The following is a 23,924-nucleotide window of genomic DNA, read 5'->3' as shown; positions in this document are numbered from 1 at the left end:
GTTGCGATTCTTCGGTCCCGCTGCTGTGAATGGAATTTGGCTGAATGTCAATCTCTCCGTTCTCACTGGCAGCGAGACTGGAAAATTCCAGCCAATGCAGTGATTTGTCATCATGATCACAGAAGTAAAGGGGGAGGGATGTTATTTGTTGAAGAGGTTGTCGGTTATATTAACATATTTTGATGGTGATGTTATTAGGGTGCTGTACAGACAGCCGCTCCTACAATAAACCTTGTTGCTGTGAGTTTGATTCTGTGTGTGAAAAACACATCTCCTTATTTGTGAAACCCCACAACCACTCACAGCACAAGAGACATTTACCAACTTTAATCCCAGTCAGTTATTTCATCATTCAGGAGTATATAACCAGTCCGGGGGGGGGGAGAGTTCCCCAGTCGGGGGGGGGGGGGGGTGAGGGGGGTAGTTCCCAATCGGGGGGGGGGGGGGGGGTGAGGGGGGTAGTTCCCAGTCGGGGGGGGGGGGGGGGGTGAGGGGGGTAGTTCCCAGTCCGGGGGGGGGGGGGGTGAGGGGGGTATTTTCCCAGCCCGGAGGAGGGGGGTATTTCCCCAGTCGGGGCGAGTTCCCCAGCCGGGGGGTATTTCCCCAGTCAGGGCGAGTTCCCCAGCCGGGGGGGTATTTCCCCAGTCGGGGCGAGTTCCCCAGCCGGGGGGGTATTTCCCCAGTCGGGGGGTATTTCCCCAGCCGGGGGGGTATTTCCCCAGTCGGGGGGTATTTCCCCAGTCGGGGGGTATTTCCCCAGTCGGGGGGATAGTTCCCCAGCCGGGGGGGGGTATTTCCCCAGTCGGGGGGATAGTTCCCCAGTCGGGGGGGTATTTTCCCAGTCGGGGGGATAGTTCCCCAGCCGGGGGGGGGTATTTTCCCAGTCGGGGGGATAGTTCCCCAGCCGGGGGGGGGTATTTCCCCAGTCGGGGGGATAGTTCCCCAGTCGGGGGGGTATTTTCCCAGTCGGGGGGATAGTTCCCCAGCCGGGGGGGGGTATTTTCCCAGTCGGGGGGATAGTTCCCCAGCCGGGGGGGGGTATTTCCCCAGTCGGGGGGATAGTTCCCCAGTCGGGGGGGTATTTTCCCAGTCGGGGGCAGTTCCCCAGCCGGGGGGGGGGGGGGGTATTTCCCCAGTCGGGGGCAGTTCCCCAGCCGGGGGGGGGGGGGGGTATTTCCCCAGTCGGGGGGGGAGTTCCCCAGCCGGGGGGTAGTTTCTCTGTTTACTCCTGGTTTGCTCCAAGTGGGTCAGTGATTGTTGCCCCTGTTTTCCTGCTGCTGATGTTTACAGTGAAGAGTGACAGTGCAGACTGTTTGATTTTGAATTTTAATGATCTTTCTATTTAAGAGATTACAGAGATTCATTTACAATATTCATAGTGAGAACCAGCTTGCTGGGAGATTGGGAATGCTATAATAATATTGTCCGCTCAATATACACCTAGAAGTGGAGTTCATGCGTGTTTGAAACAAGGTAAATTGCTGGCAACACACATGTGTATCGCACAGCATGATCCCAGGACCCTGACAAACACATGGAAAAGCAGCATCACATGACTATCAGTGACAGTGGGAATGAGCATAGGGCCCATAATGCAATTTCCCAGATAGGGAGAGAGGGAATGAGGCAGGGAGCAGTGGACAGGGACTGAGAGACTGATAGAGGGAGTGAGGCACTGGGAGAGGGAGAAATGGACAGCAGAGACTCAGATAGGAAGTTAAGATCTAAGAGACAGAGTGACTGCCAAGGGATTTGGTGACGGGGAGATGGAGGGCTGATATCTCAGTGCTACACTCTGCTGTCTGAGCTATTGCTTCACTAACTGCTACAAAGTGCCTTGCTCCCAATACTGGTTGACTTCAGGAGGCATCACACTGTATGGTGGACTTTGATTCATTGTTGGTGCTTCCTTCAGACAACCAGGGGTCCGTAGATTTGGTTGGGATCTGCATCCTTCAGATCAATGTTACTAGCAATGGAGAGTGGATGTTCAATACTGTCTTCATTCAGAGATGTACCTGTGATAGAGGAGATTGTTAGAACCAACAGTAAGTGTCTCAGTCCTGTTTACATTTCTGACCACATCAGCAACCTGTGTCAAACTGGACACATTGTTTAACCTCACTCATTGATCAATGATGTCAGATCCTTGAGGAAAATCAACTAATCTCTAAGCATCTATTCATTGTCCCTGCTCATCTAATACTTAACCAATCTCTTAACCAGATCCAAACTTTGCTTTTAATTCACTGAGCTTTAATTTTTAGCTAACAGTCTATTTGGAACCTTCTAGAAAAGTACAAATGAACAACATGCAAATACATTCACCTGTCCACTACAGCAACTTCCTCAAAAAATAAAATGTTTTATTAAACATTACCCAACTTGTACAAGTTTATATTGACTCTGACCAGATGACATTTGAACAGCTTGCTCATTCCCTCTCCTCTTAAATAGCAGAGGGACAGTTGCAATTTTCCAATCCCAAAGGGACAGTTTTGGCCACAAATCCCTCATCGATTTCCTTCAAAACCAGAATTGGAAACCACCAGGTTTACAGGCATGATGTTTGTTCTGTGCACAGAAGGAGGCCATTCAGCCCATCGAGTCTATACCAACTCTGATACAGAGCATCTTACCCAGACCCATCCCCCCCCACTCCGGCAACCCCTCGCACTTACCCCACTAATTCCCCTCACCTACATATGCTTGGACACTAAGAGGCAATTTAGCATGGCCAATCCATCTAACACACACATCTTTGGACTGGGGGAGGGAACCAGAGCATCCACAGGAAACCCACGCAGACACAGGGAGAACGTGCAAACTCCACACAGTCACCCGAGACAGGAATCAAACCCAGGTCCCTGACGCTGTGAGGGAGCCGTGCTAATCACTGTGCCACCGTGCCGCCCCGGGTCCCTGGCGCTGTGAGGGAGCCGTGCTAATCACTGTGCCACCGTGCCGCCCCGGGTCAAAGAACAAAGAACAAATAACAGTACAGCACAGGAAACAGGCCCTTCGGCCCTCCAAGCCTGTGCCGCTCATTGGTCCAACTAGACCATTCGTTTGTATCCCTCCATTCCCAGACTGCTCATGTGACTATCCAGGTAAGTCTTAAACGATGTCAGCGTGTCTGCCTCCACCACCCTACTTGGCAGCGCATTCCAGGCCCCTACCACTCTCTGTGTAAAAAACGTCCCTCTGATATCTGAGTTATACCTCGCCCCTCTCACCTTGAGCCTGTGACCCCTCGTGATCGTAGCCCTGGCACTGTGAGGCAGCAGTGCTAACCACTGTGCCACTGTGCTGCCCCGGGTCCCTGGCACTGTGAGGCAGCAGCGCTAACCCACTGTGCCACAGTGCTGCCCCGGGTCCCTGGCGCTGTGAGGCAGCAGCGCTAACCCACTGTGTCACCGTGCTGCCCCGGGTCCCTGGCTCTGTGAGACAGCAGTGCTAACCACTGTGTCACCGTGCTGCCCCGGGTCCCTGGCGCTGTGAGGCAGCAGTGCTAACCACTGTGCCACCGTGCTGCCCCGGGTCCCTGGCACTGTGAGACAGCAGCGCTAACCACTGTGTCCCCGTGCTGCCCCGGGTCCCTGGCACTGTGAGGCAGCAGTGCTAACCACTGTGTCACCGTGCTGCCCCGGGTCCCTGGCGCTGTGAGGCAGCAGCGCTAACCACTGTGTCACCGTGCTGCCCCGGGTCCCTGGCGCTGTGAGGCAGCAGTGCTAACCACTGTGTCACCGTGCTGCCCCGGGTCCCTGGCACTGTGAGGGAGCAGTGCTAACCACTGTGCTACCCCGGGTCCCTGGCGCTGTGAGGCAGCAGTGCTAACCACTGTGTCACCGTGCTGCCCCGGGTCCCTGGCGCTGTGAGGCAGCAGTGCTAACCACTGTGTCACCGTGCTGCCCCGGGTCCCTGGCGCTGTGAGGCAGCAGTGCTAACCACTGTACCACCATGCCGCCCCGGGTCCCTGGTGCTGTGAGGGAGCAGTGCTAACCACTGTGCTACCGTGCTGCCCCGGGTCCCTGGTGCTGTGAGGCAGCAGTGCTAACCCACTGTGTCACCGTGCTGCCCCGGGTCCCTGGCACTGTGAGGGAGCAGTGCTAACCACTGTGTCCCCGTGCTGCCCCGGGTCCCTGGCACTGTGAGGCAGCAGTGCTCACCACTGTGTCCCCGTGCTGCCCCGGGTCCCTGGCACTGTGAGGGAGCAGTGCTAACCACTGTGCCACTGTGCTGCCCCGGGTCCCTGGCGCTGTGAGACAGCAGTGCTAACCACTGTGTCACCGTGCTGCCCCGGGTCCCTGGCACTGTGAGGCAGCAGTGCTAACCACTGTGTCACCGTGCTGCCCCGGGTCCCTGTCACTGTGAGGCAGCAGTGCTAACCACTGTGCCACTGTGCCACCCCTGGGTCCCTGGCACTGTGAGACAGCAGTGCTAACCACTGTGCCACCGTGCTGCCCCGGGTCCCTGTCACTGTGAGGCAGCAGTGCTAACCACTGTGCCACTGTGCTTCCCCTGGGTCCCTGGCACTGTGAGGCAGCAGTGCTAACCCACTGTGTCACCGTGCTGCCCCGGGTCCCTGGCTCTGTGAGACAGCAGTGCTAACCACTGTGTCACCGTGCTGCCCCGGGTCCCTGTCACTGTGAGGCAGCAGTGCTAACCCACTGTGCTACCGTGCCGCCCCGGGTCCCTGGCGCTGTGAGGCAGCAGTGCTAACCACTGTGTCACCGTGCTGCCCCGGGTCCCTGGCACTGTGAGGCAGCAGTGTGAACCCACTGTGCCACCGTGCTGCCCCGGGTCCCTGGCACTGTGAGGGAGCAGTGCTAACCACTGTGTCACCGTGCTGCCCCGGGTCCCTGGCACTGTGAGGGAGCAGTGCTAACCCACTGTGTCACCGTGCTGCCCCGGGTCCCTGGCGCTGTGAGGCAGCAGTGCTAACCACTGTGTCACCGTGCTGCCCCGGGTCCCTGGCACTGTGAGGCAGCAGTGCTAACCACTGTGCCACCGTGCTGCCCCGGGTCCCTGGCACTGTGAGGCAGCAGTGCTAACCACTGTGCCACCGTGCTGCCCCGGGTCCCTGGCACTGTGAGGCAGCAGTGCTAACCACTGTGCCACCGTACTGCCCCGGGTCCCTGGCACTGTGAGGCAGCAGTGCTAACCCACTGTGTCACCGTGCTGCCCCGGGTCCCTGGCACTGTGAGACAGCAGTGCTAACCACTGTGTCACCGTGCTGCCCCGGGTCCCTGGCACTGTGAGGCAGCAGTGCTAATCACTGTGTCACCGTGCTGCCCCGGGTCCCTGGCACTGTGAGGCAGCAGTGCTAACCACTGTGTCACCGTGCTGCCCCGGGTCCCTGGCACTGTGAGGCAGCAGTGCTAACCACTGTGCCACTGTGCTGCCCCGGGTCCCTGGCGCTGTGAGACAGCAGTGTGAACCCACTGTGCTGCAGTCTTCTTGTTTACATTCAGGTTGGTGAGTTCCAGATACTCGATGATTGGTTTATCCCCATTGTGAAGAATGACTAAGTTCAATAAATTAGCCAATTCCTTACTTTCATTCCAAAGAACCAATATTTGAATATTCTTATTCTCCCAACTCAATTATAAAAACATTAGTATCGCCCACAGGATAATTTAAACACCATAATTACACCAAGCCTGATTTACACTTGGCCAGATTTATACTCTGCGATAGTGCAGGCGCGGGCACAGCAGGCGCGGGCACAGCAGGCGCGGGCACGGGCACAGCAGGCGCGAGCACAGCAGGTGTGGGCACAGCAGGCGTGGGCACAGCAGGCGCGGGCACAAACAGCAGGCGCGGGCACAGCAGGCGCGGGCACAGCAGGCATGGGCACGGGCACAGCAGGCACGGGCACAGCAGGCACGGGCACAGCAGGCGCGGGCACGGGCACAGCAGCCGTGGGCACAGCAGGCGTGGGCACAGCAGGCGCGGGCACAAACAGCAGGCGCGGGCACAGCAGGCGCGGGCACAGCAGGCATGGGCACGGGCACAGCAGGCACGGGCACAGCAGGCACGGGCACAGCAGGCACGGGCACAGCAGAGGCGGACGGCGCAGAGGCAGACAGCGGCACAGTGGTTAGCACTACTGCCTCACAGCGTCAGGGACCCAGGTTCGATTCCCGGCTTGGGTCACTGTCTGTGTGGAGTCTGCACATTCTCCCAGTGTCTGGGTGGGTTTCCTCTGGGTGCTCCGGTTTCCTCCCACAATCTGAAAGATGTGCTGGTTAGGTGGATTGGCCGTGCTAAATTCTCCTTCAGTGTATCCGAACAGGCACTGGAGTGTGGCAACTAGGGGATTATCACAGTAACTTAGACACATTGAAATATAGAAAGCAGAAGCAGGAGTCGACCATTCAGCCCTTCGAGCCTGCTCCACCATTCATATTGATCATGGCTGATCATCGAATTCAATACCCTGATCCCCCTTCCCCCCATATCCCTTGATCCTTTTAGCCCCAAGAGCGATATCTCATTCCTTCTTGAAATCACATGACGTTTTGGCCTCAACTACATTCTGTGGGAGTGAATTCCACACATTCACTGCCCTCTCGGTGAAGAAATTTCTCCTCACCTCAATTCTAAAAGGTTTGTCCCTTATCCTCAAACTATGAGCCCTAGTGCGAAGTGATGCATCTTGGTAGAACTAACGTAGGGGGGAGCTATACGATAAATGGCAGAACCATAAAGGGTGTAGATACGCAGAGGGACCTGGGTGTGCAAGTCCACAGATCCTTGAAGGTGACGTCACAGGTGGAGAAGGTGGTGAAGAAGGCATATGGCATGCTTGCCTTTATAGGACGGGGCATAGAGTATAAAAGTTGGGGTCTGATGTTGCAGATGTATAGAATGTTGGTTTGGCTGCATTTGGAATGCTGCGCCCAGTTCTGGTCGCCACACTACCAGAAGGACGTGGAGGCTTTAGAGAGAGTGCAGAGGAGGTTTACCAGGATGTTGCCTGGTATGGAAGGGCTTAGTTATGAGGAGAGATTGGGTAAAGAACAGTACAGCACAGGAAACAGGCCCTTCGGCCCTCCAAGCCTGTGCCGCTCCTTGGTCCAACTAGACCAATCGTTTGTATCCCTCCATTCCCAGGCTGCTCATGTGACTATCCAGGCAAGTCTTAAACGATGTCAGCGTGCCTGCCTCCACCACCCTACTTGGCAGCGCATTCCAGGCCCCCACCACCCTCTGTGTAAAAAACGTCCCTCTGATATCTGAGTTATACTTCGCCCCTCTCAGCTTGAGCCCGCGACCCCTCGTGATCGTCACCTCCGACCTGGGAAAAAGCTTCCCACTGTTCACCCTATCTATACCCTTCATAATCTTGTACACCTCTATTAGATCTCCCCTCATTCTCCGTCTTTCCAGGGAGAACAACCCCAGTTTACCCAATCTCTCCTCATAGCTAAGACCCTCCATACCAGGCAACATCCTGGTAAACCTTCTCTGCACTCTCTCTAATGCCTCCACGTCCTTCTGGTAGGGCGGCGACCAGAACTGGACGCAGTACTCCAAATGTGGCCTAACCAGCGTTCTATACAGCTGCATCATCAGACTCCAGCTTTTATACTCTATACCCCGTCCTATAAAGGCAAGCATACCATATGCCTTCTTCACCACCTTCTCCACCTGTGTTGCCACCTTCAAGGATTTGTGGACTTGCACACCTCGGTCCCTCTGTGTTTCTATACTCCTGATGACTCTGCCATTTATTGTATAACTCCTCCCTACATTATTTCTTCCAAAATGCATCACTTCGCATTTATCCGGATTAAACTCCATCTGCCACCTCTCCGCCCAATTTTCCAGCCTATCTATATCCTGCTGTATTGCCCGACAATGCTCTTCGCTCTCTGCAAGTCCAGCCATCTTCGTGTCATCCGCAAACTTGCTGATTACACCAGTTACACCTTCTTCCAAATCATTTATATATGTCACAAATAGCAGAGGCCCCAGTACAGAGCCCTGCGGAACACCACTGGTCACAGACCTCCAGCCGGAAAAAGACCCTTCGACCACTACCCTCTGTCTCCTATGGCCAAGCCAGTTCTCCACCCATCTAGCCACTTCTCCTTGTATCCCATGAGCCTTAACCTTCTTAACCAACCTGCCATGTGGGACTTTGTCAAATAAACTGGGGTTGTTCTCACTGGAAAGACGGAGGATGAGGGGCGACCTAATAGAGGTGTATAAAATTATGAAAGGCATAGATAGGGTGAATGGTGGGAAGCTTTTTCCCAGGTCGGTGGTGACGTTCACGAGGGGTCATAGGTTCAAGGTGAGGGGGGGGAGATTTAACACGGATATCAGAAGGACGTATTTTACACAGAGGGTGGTGGGGGCCTGGAATGCGCTGCCAGGCAAGGTGGTGGAGGCGGACACACTGGGAACGTTTAAGACTTATCTAGATAGCCACATGAACGGAGTGGGAATGGAGGGATACAAAAGAATAGTCTAGTTTGGACCAGGGAGCGGCGCGGGCTTGGAGGGCCGAAGGGCCTGTTCCTGTGCTGTATTGTTCTTTGTAGTTCTGGACTCCCCCCCACCATTGGGAACATTCTTTCTGAATCTACCCTGTCTAACCCTGTTAGAATTTTCTAAGTTTCTGAGATCCCCTCTCACTCTCCTAAACTCCAGTGAATATAATCCTAACCGACTTAGTCTCTCCTCATATGACAGACCTGCCATCCCAGGAATTAGCCTGGTAAACCTTCGCTGTACTCCCTCTATAGCAAGGACATCCTTCCTTAGATAAGGACACCAAAACTGTACACAATACTCCAGATGTGGCCTCACCAACGCCCTGTACAATTGCAGCAAAATATCCCCATCCCTGTACTTAAATCCTCTCGCTATGAAGGCCAACATACCATTTGCCTTCTTTACTGCCTGCTGTACCCGCGCGCTTACTTTCAGCGACTGATGCACGAGGACTCCAAGGTCTCGCTGAGTATCCACCTCTCTCAATTTACACCCATTCAAATAATAATCTGTCTTCCTATTATTGCTACCAAAGTGGATAACCTCACATTTATCCACATTATACTGCACCTGCCATGCAGATACCCACACACTCAGCCTGTTCAAATCACGCTGAAGCATCTCTGCATCCTCCTCACAGCTCACCCTCCCACCCAACTTTGTATCATCTGCAGATTTGGAGATAATACATTCAGTTCCCTCTTCCAAATCATTAATATAGAATGTGAACAGTTGGGGTCTTAGCACAGATCCCTGCAGAACCCCACTCGTCACTGACTGCCAATCAGAAAAAGACCCATTTACGCCGACTTTTTGCTTCCTATCTGCTAACCTGCTTTCTATCCATCTCAAGACATTACCCACAATCCCATGTGCTTTAACTTTACATAGCAGTCTGTTATGTGAGACCTTGTCGAAAGCCTTCTGAAAGTCTAAATAAACCACATCCACTGGTTCTCCTCGGTCAACTCTACGAGTTACACCCTCAAAGAATTCCAATAGATTTGTCAAGCATGATTTCCCTTTTGTAAATCCATGCTGACTTTGTCTGATTATACCACTGCCTTCCAAATGCCGAGTTATGAAATCCTTGATAATGGACTCTGGCAACTTCCCCAGTACTGACGTTAGGCTCACTGGTCTATAGTTCCCTCTTTTCTCTCTACCTCCCTTTTTGAATAGTGGGCTTACATTAGCTACCCTCCAATCTGTAGGAACTATTCCAGAGTCCAAAGAATTTTGGAAAATAACCACCAATGGATCTACTATTTCCAGGGCCACTTCCTTATGTACTCTGGGATGAAGATTATCAGGACCTGGAGATTTATCCACCTTCAATCCCATCAATTTCCCCAAAACCATTTCTCTACTAATGCTGATTTCCTTCAGCTCCTCACTAAAACATGTTTCTCTCAGCACTTCTGGTACATTATTCATGTCTTTGTGAAGACTGAAGCAAAGTACAAATTTAATTCCTCAGCTATTTCTTTATTCCCCGTTATAAATTCTCTGTTCTGACTGTAAGGGGCCGACATTCGTTTTTGTCAATCTTTTTCTCTTTACATATCTATAGAAACTTTTGCAGTCAGTTTTTATGTTCCCGCTAGCTTACTTTCATACTCTATTTTTCCCTTCTTAATCAATCCTTTGATCCTCTTTTGCTGAATTTTAAACTGCTCCCAATCCTCAGGCCTATTGCTTTTTCTTGCCAATTTGTATACTTCTTCCTTGAATCTGATACTGTATCTAATTTCCCTTGTAAGCCATGGTTTGGCCACAATTCCCTTACAACCCTCGCGCCAAACAGGAATAAACAACTTCTGGAGTTCACCTTTTTGTTCTTTAAATGCCCGCCATTGCCTGTCCATTGTCTTTCCTTTCAGTAATCATTCCCAGTCCATCATGGCCAATTCATGCCTCATACCATCATAGTTACCTTTATTGAGATTCAGGATCCTGGTCTCAGAATCAACTACATCATTATCCACCTTGACAAAGAATTCTACTATATTATGATCACTGATCCCCAAGGGTTCTCTCACAACATTGAATACAGGAGTTGGAACGTCTTGTTGAAGTTGTATAAGACATTGGTAAGGCCACACTTGGAATACTGTGTGCAATTCTGGTCACCCTATTATAGAAAGGATATTACTAAACTAGAAAGAGTGCAGAAAAGATTTACTAGGATGCTACCGGGACTTGATGGATTGAGTTATAAGGAGAGGCTGCAGAGACTGGGACTTTTTTCTCTGTAGCGTAGGAGGCTGAGGGGTGATCTTATAGAGGTCTATAAAATAATGAGGGGCACAGATCAGCTAGATAGTCAATATCTTTTCCCAAAGGTAGGGGAGTCTAAAACTAGAGGGCATAGGTTTAAGGTGAGAGGGGAGAGATACAAAAGTGTCCAGAGGGGCAATTGTTTCACACACAGGGTGGTGAGTGTCTGGAACAAGCTGCCAGAGGTAGTAGTAGAGGTGGGTACAATTTTGTCTTTTAAAAAGCATTTAGATAGTTACATGGGTACGATGGGTATAGAGGGATATGGGCCAAATGTGGACAACTGGGATTAGCTTAGGGGTTTAAAAAAGAAAGGGCGGCATGGACAAGTTGGGCCGAAGGGCCTGTTTCCATGCTGTAAACCTCTATTATGACCCTATGACTCTAACTAGATTGCCAACTAACCCTTTCTCATTGCACAACACCCAGTCCAAGATGGCCTGTTCCCTTGTTGGTTCCTCAACGTATTGCTCCAGAAAACCATCCTGTATACACTCCAGAAATTCCTCCTCTATTGTACTGTGACGAATTTGACTCTCCCAATCTATATGCAGATTAAAGTCGCCCATAATCACAGATGTTCCTTTAACACACGCAGCTCTGATTTCCTGTCTAATCCTTTTCCCAACATTACCCCTACCGTTTGGTGGTCTGTAAACCACCCCCACCAATGCTGTTTGCCCCTTGTTGTGTCTGTGCTGCCTGTGTCTTCACAGACCCAGGCAGCACAGACCCAGGCAGCACAGACCCAGGCAGCACAGACCCAGGCAGCACAGACCCAGGCAGCACAGACCCAGGCAGCACAGACCCAGGCAGCACAGACCCAGGCAGCGCAGACGCAGGCAGCGCAGACGCAGGCAGCGCAGACGCAGGCAGCGCAGACGCAGGCAGCGCAGACGCAGGCAGCGCAGACGCAGGCAGCGCAGACGCAGGCAGCGCAGACGCAGGCAGCGCAGACGCAGGCAGCGCAGACGCAGGCAGCGCAGACGCAGGCAGTGCATGCAGACACCAGACGGAGACAGCACAGACAGTCCAACGACCACCCAGAGGATGACACAAGGCCTCAAAGTTAGGAAAGGACATACAAGCGTCAAAAATGAAATGACACAACACACTGGCAGCAAATGGAGGACAAGTGACAGAGGTTGTAAATAAATGTAGCAGTTTGATTGAGAAAGTGGTTTCAGTGGAGTGTTTGGATCTGATGAGTAATTGTGCAGGCAGACCCTTTGAACAGTCGATAGGTGCTGTGAAGATGAGTAATTGTCGATTGAGGAGTAGAATGTTAGAATTTGGTGTAAAAAGCCGAGAGGTGTTAGTATTGCATGGTTCTGTTAAAAAAGGTGGTGTTTTTTCTGTGCTTAGAAAGTTAACAAAAATGCAGCTGCCTATGGGGCCCCAGACTGAAATATCTGTATCAAAGGCCAAGCAGCAGGGTTGCCAAGACAACAAACAGGCTTTTGAATTTTTTTGAATTCAACCAATCAGTTTAAATCAGGCACTTGGATAGCAGCAACCTATTAGATTTGAATTTGATGGTTTTGGCAACCCGGGAACAATCCGATTGTCGGGGATGTTGAGATGTCATCAGAGTATAAAAGGGGAGGGCAGTGGGGAAATAAGGAGACAGCAACTGCCATTTGCCAGGGAAACAGCCTGATCCATGTCTCAGAAAAAGCTCCATCCTGGACGAGTGAAGGGACCAAAGAAGACAGAAGTTCCAGACAGAGGAATCAACCGAGAAAGCCCAGAATATAAGGATGTGGTGTTAGCAAGTCTGGAAAGGGTAAAAATAGATAAGTGCCCTGGGCCGGATGGGATTTATCCTCGGATTCTCTGGGAGGCTAGAGAGGAGATTGCAGAGCCTTTGGCTTTGATCTTTGTGTTGTCATTGTCTACAGGAACAGTGCCAGAAGACTGGAGGACAGCAAATGTTGTCCCCTTGTTCAAGAAGGGGAGTAGGGACAACCCTGGTAATTATAGACCGGTGAGCCTTACTTCTGTTGTGGGCAAGGTTTTGGAAAGGATTATAAGAGATAGGATTTATAATCACCTAGAAAGGAATAATTTGATTAGGGATAGTCAGCACGGTTTTGTGAAGGGTAGGTCGTGCCTCACAAACCAAATTGAGTTCTTTGAGAAGGTGAACAAAGAGGTGGATGAGGGTAAAGCGGTTGATGTGGTGTATATGGATTTCAGCAAAGCGTTTGATAAGGTTCCCCATGGTAAGCTTTTGCAGAAAATACGGACACATGGGATTGAGGGTGATTTAGTGGTTTGGATCAGGAATTGGCTAGCTGTAAGAAAACACAGGGTGGTGGTTGATGGGAAATATTCATCCTGGAGTTCGGTTACTAGTGGTGTACCGCAAGGATCTGTTTTGGGGCCACTGCTGTTTGTCATTTTTATTAATGACCTGGATGAGGGTGTAGAAGGATGGATTAGTAAATTTGCGGATGACACTAAAGTTGGTGGAGTTGTAGACAATGCGGAGGGAAGTGGCAGGTTACAGAGGGACATAGATAAGCTGCAGAGCTGGGCTGAGAGGTGGCAAATGGAGTTTAATGCGGAAAAGTGTGAGGTGATTCACTTTGGAAGGAGTAACAGGAATACAGAGTACTGGGCTAATGGTAAGATACTTGGTAGCGTGGATGAACAGAGGGATCTGGGTGTCCATGTGCATAGATCCCTGAAAGTTGGCACCCAGGTTGATGGGGTTGTTAAGAAGGCGTATGGTGTGTTAGCTTTTATTGGTAGAGGGATTGAGTTTCGGAGTCAGGAGGTCATGCTGCAACTGTACAAAACTCTAGTGCGGCCGCATTTGGAGTATTGCGTACAGTTCTGGTCGCCGTATTATAGGAAAGATGTGGAAGCGTTGGAAAGGTTGCAGAGGAGATTTACCAGGATGTTGCCTGGTATGGTGGGAAAATCGTATGAGGAAAGGCTGAGGGGCTTGAGGTTGTTTTCGTTAGAGAGAAGGTTAAGAGGTGACTTAATAGAGGCATACAAGATGATCAGTGGATTAGATAGGGTGGATAGTGAGAGCCTTTTTCCTCGGATGGTGTTGGCTAGCACGAGGGGACATAGCTTTAAATTGAGGGGTGAGAGATATGGGACAGATGTTAGAGGTAGGTTCTTTACTCAGAGGGTAGTAAGGGCGTGGAATGCCCTGCCTGCAGCAGTAGTGGACTCGCCAACATTAAGAGCATTCAAATGGTTATTGGATAAACATATGGATGATATTTGAATAGTGTAGATTAGAGGGGCTTTAGATTGGTTTTACTGGTTGGCGCAACATCGAGGGCCGAAGGGCCTGTACTGCGCTGTAATGTTCTATGTTCTATATTCCGGAAGATAAAACCTGGTTGTAATTTAGAGAGTGACTAAAATTCTATTTTTTTGTTAATAAGTGGGAATTGTGTTTATCTAAACAGTTTTCCATTAGAATGGTGATTTATTGGGGATGTTAATAGTTTAGTTAACCTGTTCACAGCTTGTTAGATAAATAAATTGTTACTTGTTGATTTTACAGAGTCGCAGGGAGTTATTTTGGTTTAACCACTAAATGTTGCTGAAGCGTCGATCGTCCCACTTCACACTCACGTTAACAGATTATGAGGCGAGGGACTCCTCTTTCAGTGTTAGTGTTAGTTCTCAGAGAGGGAACACCTCTGCTTTACAATTATAAATATGTATGTTACTGAGGTCAGTGTGAGTGTTGTACATTATTGTGCTGTATTGCACCGTGCTGTATTGCATTGTGCTGTATTGCACCGTGCTGTATTGCACCGTGCTGTATTGCATTGTGCGGTATTGCATTGTGCTGTATTGCATTGTGCGGTATTGCATTGTGCTGTATTGCACCGTGCTGTATTGCATTGTGCTGTATTGCATTGTGCTGTATTGCATTGTGCTGTATTGCATTGTGCTGTATTGCATTGTGCTGTATTGCATTGTGCTGTATTGCATTGTGCTGTATTGCATTGTGCTGTATTGCATTGTGCTGTATTGCATTGTGCTGTATTGCATTGTGCTGTATTGCATTGTGCTGTATTGCACCGTGCTGTATTGCATTGTGCTGTATTGCATTGTGCTGTATTGCATTGTGCTGTATTGCACCGTGCGGTATTGCATTGTGCTGTATTGCACCGTGCTGTATTGCACCGTGCTGTATTGCATTGTGCTGTATTGCATTGTGCGGTATTGCATTGTGCTGTATTGCACCGTGCTGTATTGCATTGTGCTGTATTGCATTGTGCTGTATTGCATTGTGCTGTATTGCACCGTGCTGTATTGCACCGTGCTGTATTGCATTGTGCTGTATTGCACCGCGCTGTATTGCATTGTGCTGTATTGCACCGTGCTGTATTGCACCGTGCTGTATTGCATTGTGCTGTATTGCATTGTGCTGTATTGCACCGTGCTGTATTGCATTGTGCTGTATTGCATTGTGCTGTATTGCACCGTGCTGTATTGCATTGTGCTGTATTGCATTGTGCTGTATTGCATTGTGCTGTATTGCACCGTGCTGTATTGCACCGTGTTGTATTGCACCGTGCTGTATTGCACCGTGCTGTATTGCACCGTGCTGTATTGCATTGTGCTGTATTGCAGTGTGCTGTATTGCACCGTGCTGTATTGCATTGTGCGGTATTGCATTGTGCTGTATTGCATTGTGCTGTATTGCATTGTGCTGTATTGCATTGTGCTGTATTGCACCGTGCTGTATTGCACCGTGCTGTATTGCACCGTGCTGTATTGCACCGTGCTGTATTGCACCGTGCTGTATTGCACCGTGCTGTATTGCACCGTGCTGTATTGCATTGTGCTGTATTGCAGTGTGCTGTATTGCATTGTGCTGTATTGCACCGTGCTGTATTGCACCGTGCTGTATTGCACCGTGTTGTATTGCACCGTGCTGTATTGCACCGTGTTGTATTGCACCGTGCTGTATTGCACCGTGCTGTATTGCATTGTGCTGTATTGCATTGTGCGGTATTGCACCGTGCTGTATTGCACCGTGCTGTATTGCACCGTGTTGTATTGCACCGTGCTGTATTGCACCGTGCTGTATTGCACCGTGCTGTATTGCACCGTGCTGTATTGCATTGTGCTGTATTGCACCGTGTTGTATTGCACCGTGCTGTATTGCACCGTGTTGTATTGCACCGTGCTGTATTGCACCGTGTTGTATTGCACCGTGCTGTATTGCACCGTGCTGTATTGCATTGTGCTGTATTGCATTGTGCGGTATTGCATTGTGCTGTATTGCATTGTGCTGTATTGCATTGTGCTGTATTGCATTGTGCTGTATTGCACCGTGCTGTATTGCACCGTGCTGTATTGCACCGTGCTGTATTGCACCGTGCTGTATTGCACCGTGCTGTATTGCACCGTGCTGTATTGCACCGTGCTGTATTGCATTGTGCTGTATTGCAGTGTGCTGTATTGCATTGTGCTGTATTGCATTGTGCTGTATTGCATTGTGCTGTATTGCAGTGTGCTGTATTGCACCGTGCTGTATTGCATTGTGCTGTATTGCACCGTGCTGTATTGCACCGTGCTGTATTGCACCGTGCTGTATTGCATTGTGCTGTATTGCACCGTGCTGTATTGCATTGTGCTGTATTGCATTGTGCTGTATTGCATTGTGCTGTATTGCACCGTGCTGTATTGCACCGTGCTGTATTGCACCATGCTGTATTGCACCGTGCTGTATTGCAGTGTGCTGTATTGCATTGTGCTGTATTGCAGTGTGCTGTATTGCATTGTGCTGTATTGCATTGTGCTGTATTGCACCGTGCTGTATTGCACCGTGCTGTATTGCACCGTGCTGTATTGCATTGTGCTGTATTGCACCGTGCGGTATTGCATTGTGCTGTATTGCACCGTGCTGTATTGCATTGTGCTGTATTGCATTGTGTTGTATTGCATTGTGTTGTATTGCACCGTGCTGTATTGCACCGTGCTGTATTGCACCGTGCTGTATTGCATTGTGCTGTATTGCATTGTGCTGTATTGCATTGTGCTGTATTGCATTGTGCTGTATTGCACCGTGCTGTATTGCATTGTGCTGTATTGCATTGTGCTGTATTGCATTGTGCTGTATTGCATTGTGCTGTATTGCATTGTGCTGTATTGCACCGTGCTGTATTGCACCGTGCTGTATTGCACCGTGCTGTATTGCATTGTGCTGTATTGCATTGTGCTGTATTGCATTGTGCTGTATTGCATTGTGCTGTATTGCACCGTGCTGTATTGCATTGTGCTGTATTGCACCGTGCTGCATTGCACCGTGCTGTATTGCATTGTGCTGTATTGCATTGTGCTGTATTGCATTGTGCTGTATTGCATTGTGCTGTATTGCACCGTGCTGTATTGCATTGTGCTGTATTGCACCGTGCTGCATTGCACCGTGCTGTATTGCATTGTGCTGTATTGCACTGTGCTGTATTGCATTGTGCTGTATTGCATTGTGCTGTATTGCACCGTGCTGTATTGCATTGTGCTGTATTGCACCGTGCTGTATTGCATTGTGCTGTATTGCATTGTGCGGTATTGCATTGTGCTGTATTGCACCGTGCTGTATTGCATTGTGCTGTATTGCATTGTGCTGTATTGCATTGTGCTGTATTGCATTGTGCTGTATTGCATTGTGCTGTATTGCATTGTGCTGTATTGCATTGTGCTGTATTGCATTGTGCTGTATTGCACCGTGCTGTATTGCACTGTGCTGTATTGCATTGTGCTGTATTGCATTGTGCTGTATTGCATTGTGCTGTATTGCATTGTGCTGTATTGCATTGTGCTGTATTGCACCGTGCTGTATTGCATTGTGCTGTATTGCACCGTGCTGTATTGCACCGTGCTGTATTGCATTGTGCTGTATTGCATTGTGCTGTATTGCATTGTGCTGTATTGCATTGTGCTGTATTGCATTGTGCTGTATTGCATTGTGCTGTATTGCACCGTGCTGTATTGCATTGTGCTGTATTGCATTGTGCTGTATTGCACCGTGCTGTATTGCATTGTGCTGTATTGCATTGTGCTGTATTGCAGTGTGCTGTATTGCATTGTGCTGTATTGCACCGTGCTGTATTGCATTGTGCTGTATTGCAGTGTGCTGTATTGCATTGTGTTGTATTGCATTGTGCTGTATTGCACCGTGCTGTATTGCAGTGTGCTGTATTGCATTGTGTTGTATTGCATTGTGCTGTATTGCATTGTGTTGTATTGCACCGTGCTGTATTGCAGTGTGCTGTATTGCATTGTGTTGTATTGCATTGTGTTGTATTGCACCGTGTTGTATTGCATTGTGCTGTATTGCATTGTGTTGTATTGCACCGTGCTGTATTGCATTGTGCTGTATTGCATTGTGTTGTATTGCACCGTGCTGTATTGCAGTGTGCTGTATTGCAGTGTGCTGTATTGCACCGTGCTGTATTGCACCGTGCTGTATTGCAGTGTGCTGTATTGCAGTGTGCTGTATTGCACCGTGCTGTATTGCACCGTGCTGTATTGCATTGTGTTGTATTGCACCGTGCTGTATTGCACCGTGCTGTATTGCAGTGTGCTGTATTGCAGTGTGCTGTATTGCACCGTGCTGTATTGCACCGTGCTGTATTGCAGTGTGCTGTATTGCAGTGTGCTGTATTGCACCGTGCTGTATTGCACCGTGCTGTATTGCATTGTGCTGTATTGCACCGTGCTGTATTGCATTGTGTTGTATTGCACCGTGCTGTATTGCATCGTGCTGTATTGCATTGTGCTGTATTGCACCGTGCTGTATTGCATTGTGTTGTATTGCACCGTGCTGTATTGCATTGTGCTGTATTGCACCGTGCTGTATTGCATTGTGCTGTATTGCATTGTGCTGTATTGCACCGTGCTGTATTGCATTGTGCTGTATTGCACCGTGCTGTATTGCATTGTGCTGTATTGCATTGTGCTGTATTGCATTGTGCTGTATTGCATTGTGCTGTATTGCATTGTGCTGTATTGCATTGTGCTGTATTGCACCGTGCTGTATTGCACCGTGTTGTATTGCATTGTGCTGTATTGCACCGTGCTGTATTGCACCGTGCTGTATTGCACCGTGCTGTATTGCATTGTGCTGTATTGCACCGTGCTGTATTGCACCGTGCTGTATTGCAGTGTGCTGTATTGCACCGTGCTGTATTGCACCGTGCTGTATTGCACCGTGCTGTATTGCATTGTGCTGTATTGCACCGTGCTGTATTGCATTGTGCTGTATTGCATTGTGCTGTATTGCATTGTGCTGTATTGCATTGTGCTGTATTGCATTGTGCTGTATTGCATTGTGCTGTATTGCACCGTGCGGTATTGCACCGTGCTGTATTGCACTGTGCTGTATTGCATTGTGTTGTATTGCATTGTGCTGTATTGCACCGTGTTGTATTGCACCGTGCTGTATTGCACCGTGCTGTATTGCACCGTGCTGTATTGCATTGTGCTGTATTGCACCGTGCTGTATTGCATTGTGCTGTATTGCACTGTGCTGTATTGCATTGTGTTGTATTGCACCGTGCTGTATTGCACCGTGTTGTATTGCACCGTGCTGTATTGCACCGTGCTGTATTGCACTGTGCTGTATTGCATTGTGTTGTATTGCATTGTGCTGTATTGCACCGTGCTGTATTGCACCGTGCTGTATTGCACCGTGCTGTATTGCACCGTGCTGTATTGCATTGTGTTGTATTGCACCGTGCTGTATTGCACCGTGTTGTATTGCACCGTGCTGTATTGCACCGTGCTGTATTGCATTGTGTTGTATTGCATTGTGCTGTATTGCACCGTGCTGTATTGCACCGTGCTGTATTGCATTGTGCTGTATTGCACCGTGCTGTATTGCACCGTGCTGTATTGCACCGTGCTGTATTGCACCGTGCTGTATTGCACCGTGCTGTATTGCACCGTGTTGTATTGCATTGTGCTGTATTGCATTGTGCTGTATTGCACCGTGCTGTATTGCACCGTGCTGTATTGCACCGTGCTGTATTGCACCGTGCTGTATTGCACCGTGTTGTATTGCATTGTGCTGTATTGCATTGTGCTGTATTGCATTGTGCTGTATTGCACCGTGCTGTATTGCACCGTGCTGTATTGCATTGTGCTGTATTGCATTGTGCTGTATTGCATTGTGCTGTATTGCACCGTGCTGTATTGCACTGTGCTGTATTGCATTGTGCTGTATTGCATTGTGCTGTATTGCACCGTGCTGTATTGCACTGTGCTGTATTGCATTGTGCTGTATTGCATTGTGCTGTATTGCACCGTGCTGTATTGCACCGTGCTGTATTGCATTGTGCTGTATTGCACCGTGCTGTATTGCACCGTGCTGTATTGCATTGTGCTGTATTGCATTGTGCTGTATTGCACCGTGCTGTATTGCATCGTGCTGTATTGCATTGTGCTGTATTGCACCGTGCTGTATTGCATTGTGTTGTATTGCACCGTGCTGTATTGCATTGTGCTGTATTGCACCGTGCTGTATTGCATTGTGCTGTATTGCATTGTGCTGTATTGCACCGTGCTGTATTGCATTGTGCTGTATTGCACCGTGCTGTATTGCATTGTGCTGTATTGCACCGTGCTGTATTGCACCGTGCTGTATTGCATCGTGCTGTATTGCATTGTGCTGTATTGCACCGTGCTGTATTGCATCGTGCTGTATTGCATTGTGCTGTATTGCACCGTGCTGTATTGCATTGTGTTGTATTGCACCGTGCTGTATTGCATTGTGCTGTATTGCACCGTGCTGTATTGCATTGTGCTGTATTGCATTGTGCTGTATTGCACCGTGCTGTATTGCATTGTGCTGTATTGCACCGTGCTGTATTGCATTGTGCTGTATTGCACCGTGCTGTATTGCACCGTGCTGTATTGCACCGTGTTGTATTGCATTGTGCTGTATTGCACCGTGCTGTATTGCACCGTGCTGTATTGCATTGTGCTGTATTGCACCGTGCTGTATTGCACCGTGCTGTATTGCACCGTGTTGTATTGCACCGTGCTGTATTGCATTGTGTTGTATTGCATTGTGCTGTATTGCATTGTGCTGTATTGCACCGTGCGGTATTGCACCGTGCTGTATTGCACCGTGTTGTATTGCACCGTGCTGTATTGCACCGTGCTGTATTGCACTGTGCTGTATTGCACCGTGCTGTATTGCATCGTGCTGTATTGCATTGTGCTGTATTGCACCGTGCTGTATTGCATCGTGCTGTATTGCATTGTGCTGTATTGCACCGTGCTGTATTGCACCGTGCTGTATTGCACCGTGCTGTATTGCACCGTGCTGTATTGCATCGTGCTGTATTGCATTGTGCTGTATTGCACCGTGCTGTATTGCATCGTGCTGTATTGCATTGTGCTGTATTGCACCGTGCTGTATTGCATTGTGTTGTATTGCACCGTGCTGTATTGCATTGTGCTGTATTGCACCGTGCTGTATTGCATTGTGCTGTATTGCATTGTGCTGTATTGCACCGTGCTGTATTGCATTGTGCTGTATTGCACCGTGCTGTATTGCATTGTGCTGTATTGCACCGTGCTGTATTGCACCGTGCTGTATTGCACCGTGTTGTATTGCATTGTGCTGTATTGCACCGTGCTGTATTGCACCGTGCTGTATTGCATTGTGCTGTATTGCACCGTGCTGTATTGCACCGTGCTGTATTGCACCGTGTTGTATTGCACCGTGCTGTATTGCATTGTGTTGTATTGCATTGTGCTGTATTGCATTGTGCTGTATTGCACCGTGCGGTATTGCACCGTGCTGTATTGCACCGTGTTGTATTGCACCGTGCTGTATTGCACCGTGCTGTATTGCACTGTGCTGTATTGCATTGTGCTGTATTGCACCGTGCTGTATTGCATTGTGCTGTATTGCACCGTGTTGTATTGCATTGTGCTGTATTGCACCGTGCTGTATTGCATTGTGCTGTATTGCATTGTGCTGTATTGCACCGTGCTGTATTGCACCGTGTTGTATTGCACCGTGCTGTATTGCACCGTGCTGTATTGCACCGTGTTGTATTGCATTGTGCTGTATTGCACCGTGCTGTATTGCATTGTGCTGTATTGCACCGTGCTGTATTGCATTGTGCTGTATTGCACCGTGCTGTATTGCATTGTGCGGTATTGCAGTGTGCTGTATTGCACCGTGCTGTATTGCATTGTGCTGTATTGCACCGTGCTGTATTGCACCGTGTTGTATTGCATTGTGCTGTATTGCACCGTGCTGTATTGCACCGTGTTGTATTGCATTGTGCTGTATTGCATTGTGCTGTATTGCATTGTGCTGTATTGCACCGTGCTGTATTGCACCGTGCTGTATTGCATTGTGCTGTATTGCATTGTGCTGTATTGCATTGTGCTGTATTGCATTGTGCTGTATTGCACCGTGCTGTATTGCACTGTGCTGTATTGCATTGTGCTGTATTGCATTGTGCTGTATTGCACCGTGCTGTATTGCACTGTGCTGTATTGCATTGTGCTGTATTGCATTGTGCTGTATTGCACCGTGCTGTATTGCACCGTGCTGTATTGCACCGTGCTGTATTGCACCGTGCTGTATTGCACCGTGCTGTATTGCACCGTGCTGTATTGCACCGTGCTGTATTGCACTGTGCTGTATTGCATTGTGCTGTATTGCATTGTGCTGTATTGCACCGTGCTGTATTGCACCGTGCTGTATTGCACCGTGCTGTATTGCACCGTGCTGTATTGCATTGTGCTGTATTGCACCGTGCTGTATTGCACCGTGCTGTATTGCACCGTGCTGTATTGCATTGTGCTGTATTGCATTGTGCTGTATTGCACCGTGCTGTATTGCACCGTGTTGTATTGCACCGTGCTGTATTGCACCGTGTTGTATTGCACCGTGCTGTATTGCACCGTGCTGTATTGCACCGTGCTGTATTGCACCGTGCTGTATTGCATTGTGCTGTATTGCATTGTGCTGTATTGCATTGTGCTGTATTGCACCGTGCTGTATTGCACCGTGCTGTATTGCACCGTGCTGTATTGCACCGTGCTGTATTGCATTGTGCTGTATTGCACCGTGCTGTATTGCACCGTGCTGTATTGCACCGTGCTGTATTGCACCGTGCTGTATTGCATTGTGCTGTATTGCATTGTGCTGTATTGCACCGTGCTGTATTGCACCGTGTTGTATTGCACCGTGCTGTATTGCACCGTGTTGTATTGCACCGTGCTGTATTGCACGTGTTGTATTGCATGTGCTTATCCCGTGCTGTATTGCACCGTGCTGTATTGCACCTGTGCTGTATTGCAATGTGCTGTATTGCACCTGTGCTGTATTGCACCGTGCTGTATTGCACTGTGTTTGTATTGCATTGTGCTGTATTGCACCGTGCTGTATTGCACCGTGCTGTATTGCACCGTGCTGTATTGCATTGTGCTGTATTGCACCGTGCTGTATTGCACCGTGCTGTATTGCATCTGTGCTGTATTGCCCGTGCTGTATTGCACCGTGCTGTATTGCACTGTGCTGTATTGCATCCGTGCTGTATTGCACCGTGCTATTGATTGTGTTGTATTGCATTGTGCTGTATTGCACCGTGCTGTATTGCACCGTGCTGTATTGCACCGTGCTGTATTGCACCGTGTTGTATTGCACCGTGCTGTATTGCACCGTGCTGTATTGCACCGTGCTGTATTGCACCGTGCTGTATTGCACCGTGTTGTATTGCACCGTGTTGTATTGCATTGTGCTGTATTGCACCTGTGCTGTATTGCACCGTGCTGTATTGCACCGTGCTGTATTGCATTGTGCTGTATTGCACCGTGCTGTATTGCACCGTGCTGTATGGCATTGTGCTGTATTGCACCGTGCCGGTGTATTGCACCGTGCTGTATTGCACCGTGCTGTATTGCACCGTGCTGTATTGCATTGTGCTGTATTGCACCGTGCTGTATTGCACCGTGTGTATTGCATTGTGCTGTATTTGCACGTGCTGTATTGCACTGTGTGTATTGCACAGTGCTGTATGCACCTGTGTGCCCTGCTGTATTGCACCGTGCTGTATTGCACCGTGCTGTATTGCACCGTGCTGTATTGCACCTGTGCTGTATTGCACCGTGCTGTATTG

The 23,924-nt window shown here is 49.4% G+C and overlaps 1 protein-coding gene across 1 annotated transcript in view; it reads right to left on the bottom strand.

The window, feature by feature from the left end:
* Positions 1-1,307: 1,307 nt before the first annotated feature.
* The window catches only part of rnf157 (ring finger protein 157), a 102,823-nt gene continuing 80,206 nt past the window's right edge, over positions 1,308-23,924 (bottom strand). The window contains exon 17 of the mRNA XM_078226078.1: positions 1,308-2,018. Within this exon, the coding sequence (XP_078082204.1) occupies positions 1,912-2,018 (107 nt within the window). The 3' untranslated portion in view covers positions 1,308-1,911. The remainder of the gene's footprint in view (positions 2,019-23,924) is intronic.

Source organism: Mustelus asterias, chromosome 12, assembly GCF_964213995.1.
Source record: "Mustelus asterias chromosome 12, sMusAst1.hap1.1, whole genome shotgun sequence".
In the NCBI taxonomy this organism is placed as follows: domain Eukaryota; kingdom Metazoa; phylum Chordata; class Chondrichthyes; order Carcharhiniformes; family Triakidae; genus Mustelus; species Mustelus asterias.
The sequence above is the reverse complement of the archived record's forward strand: the minus strand, read 5'-3'. Positions and strand labels throughout refer to the sequence as shown.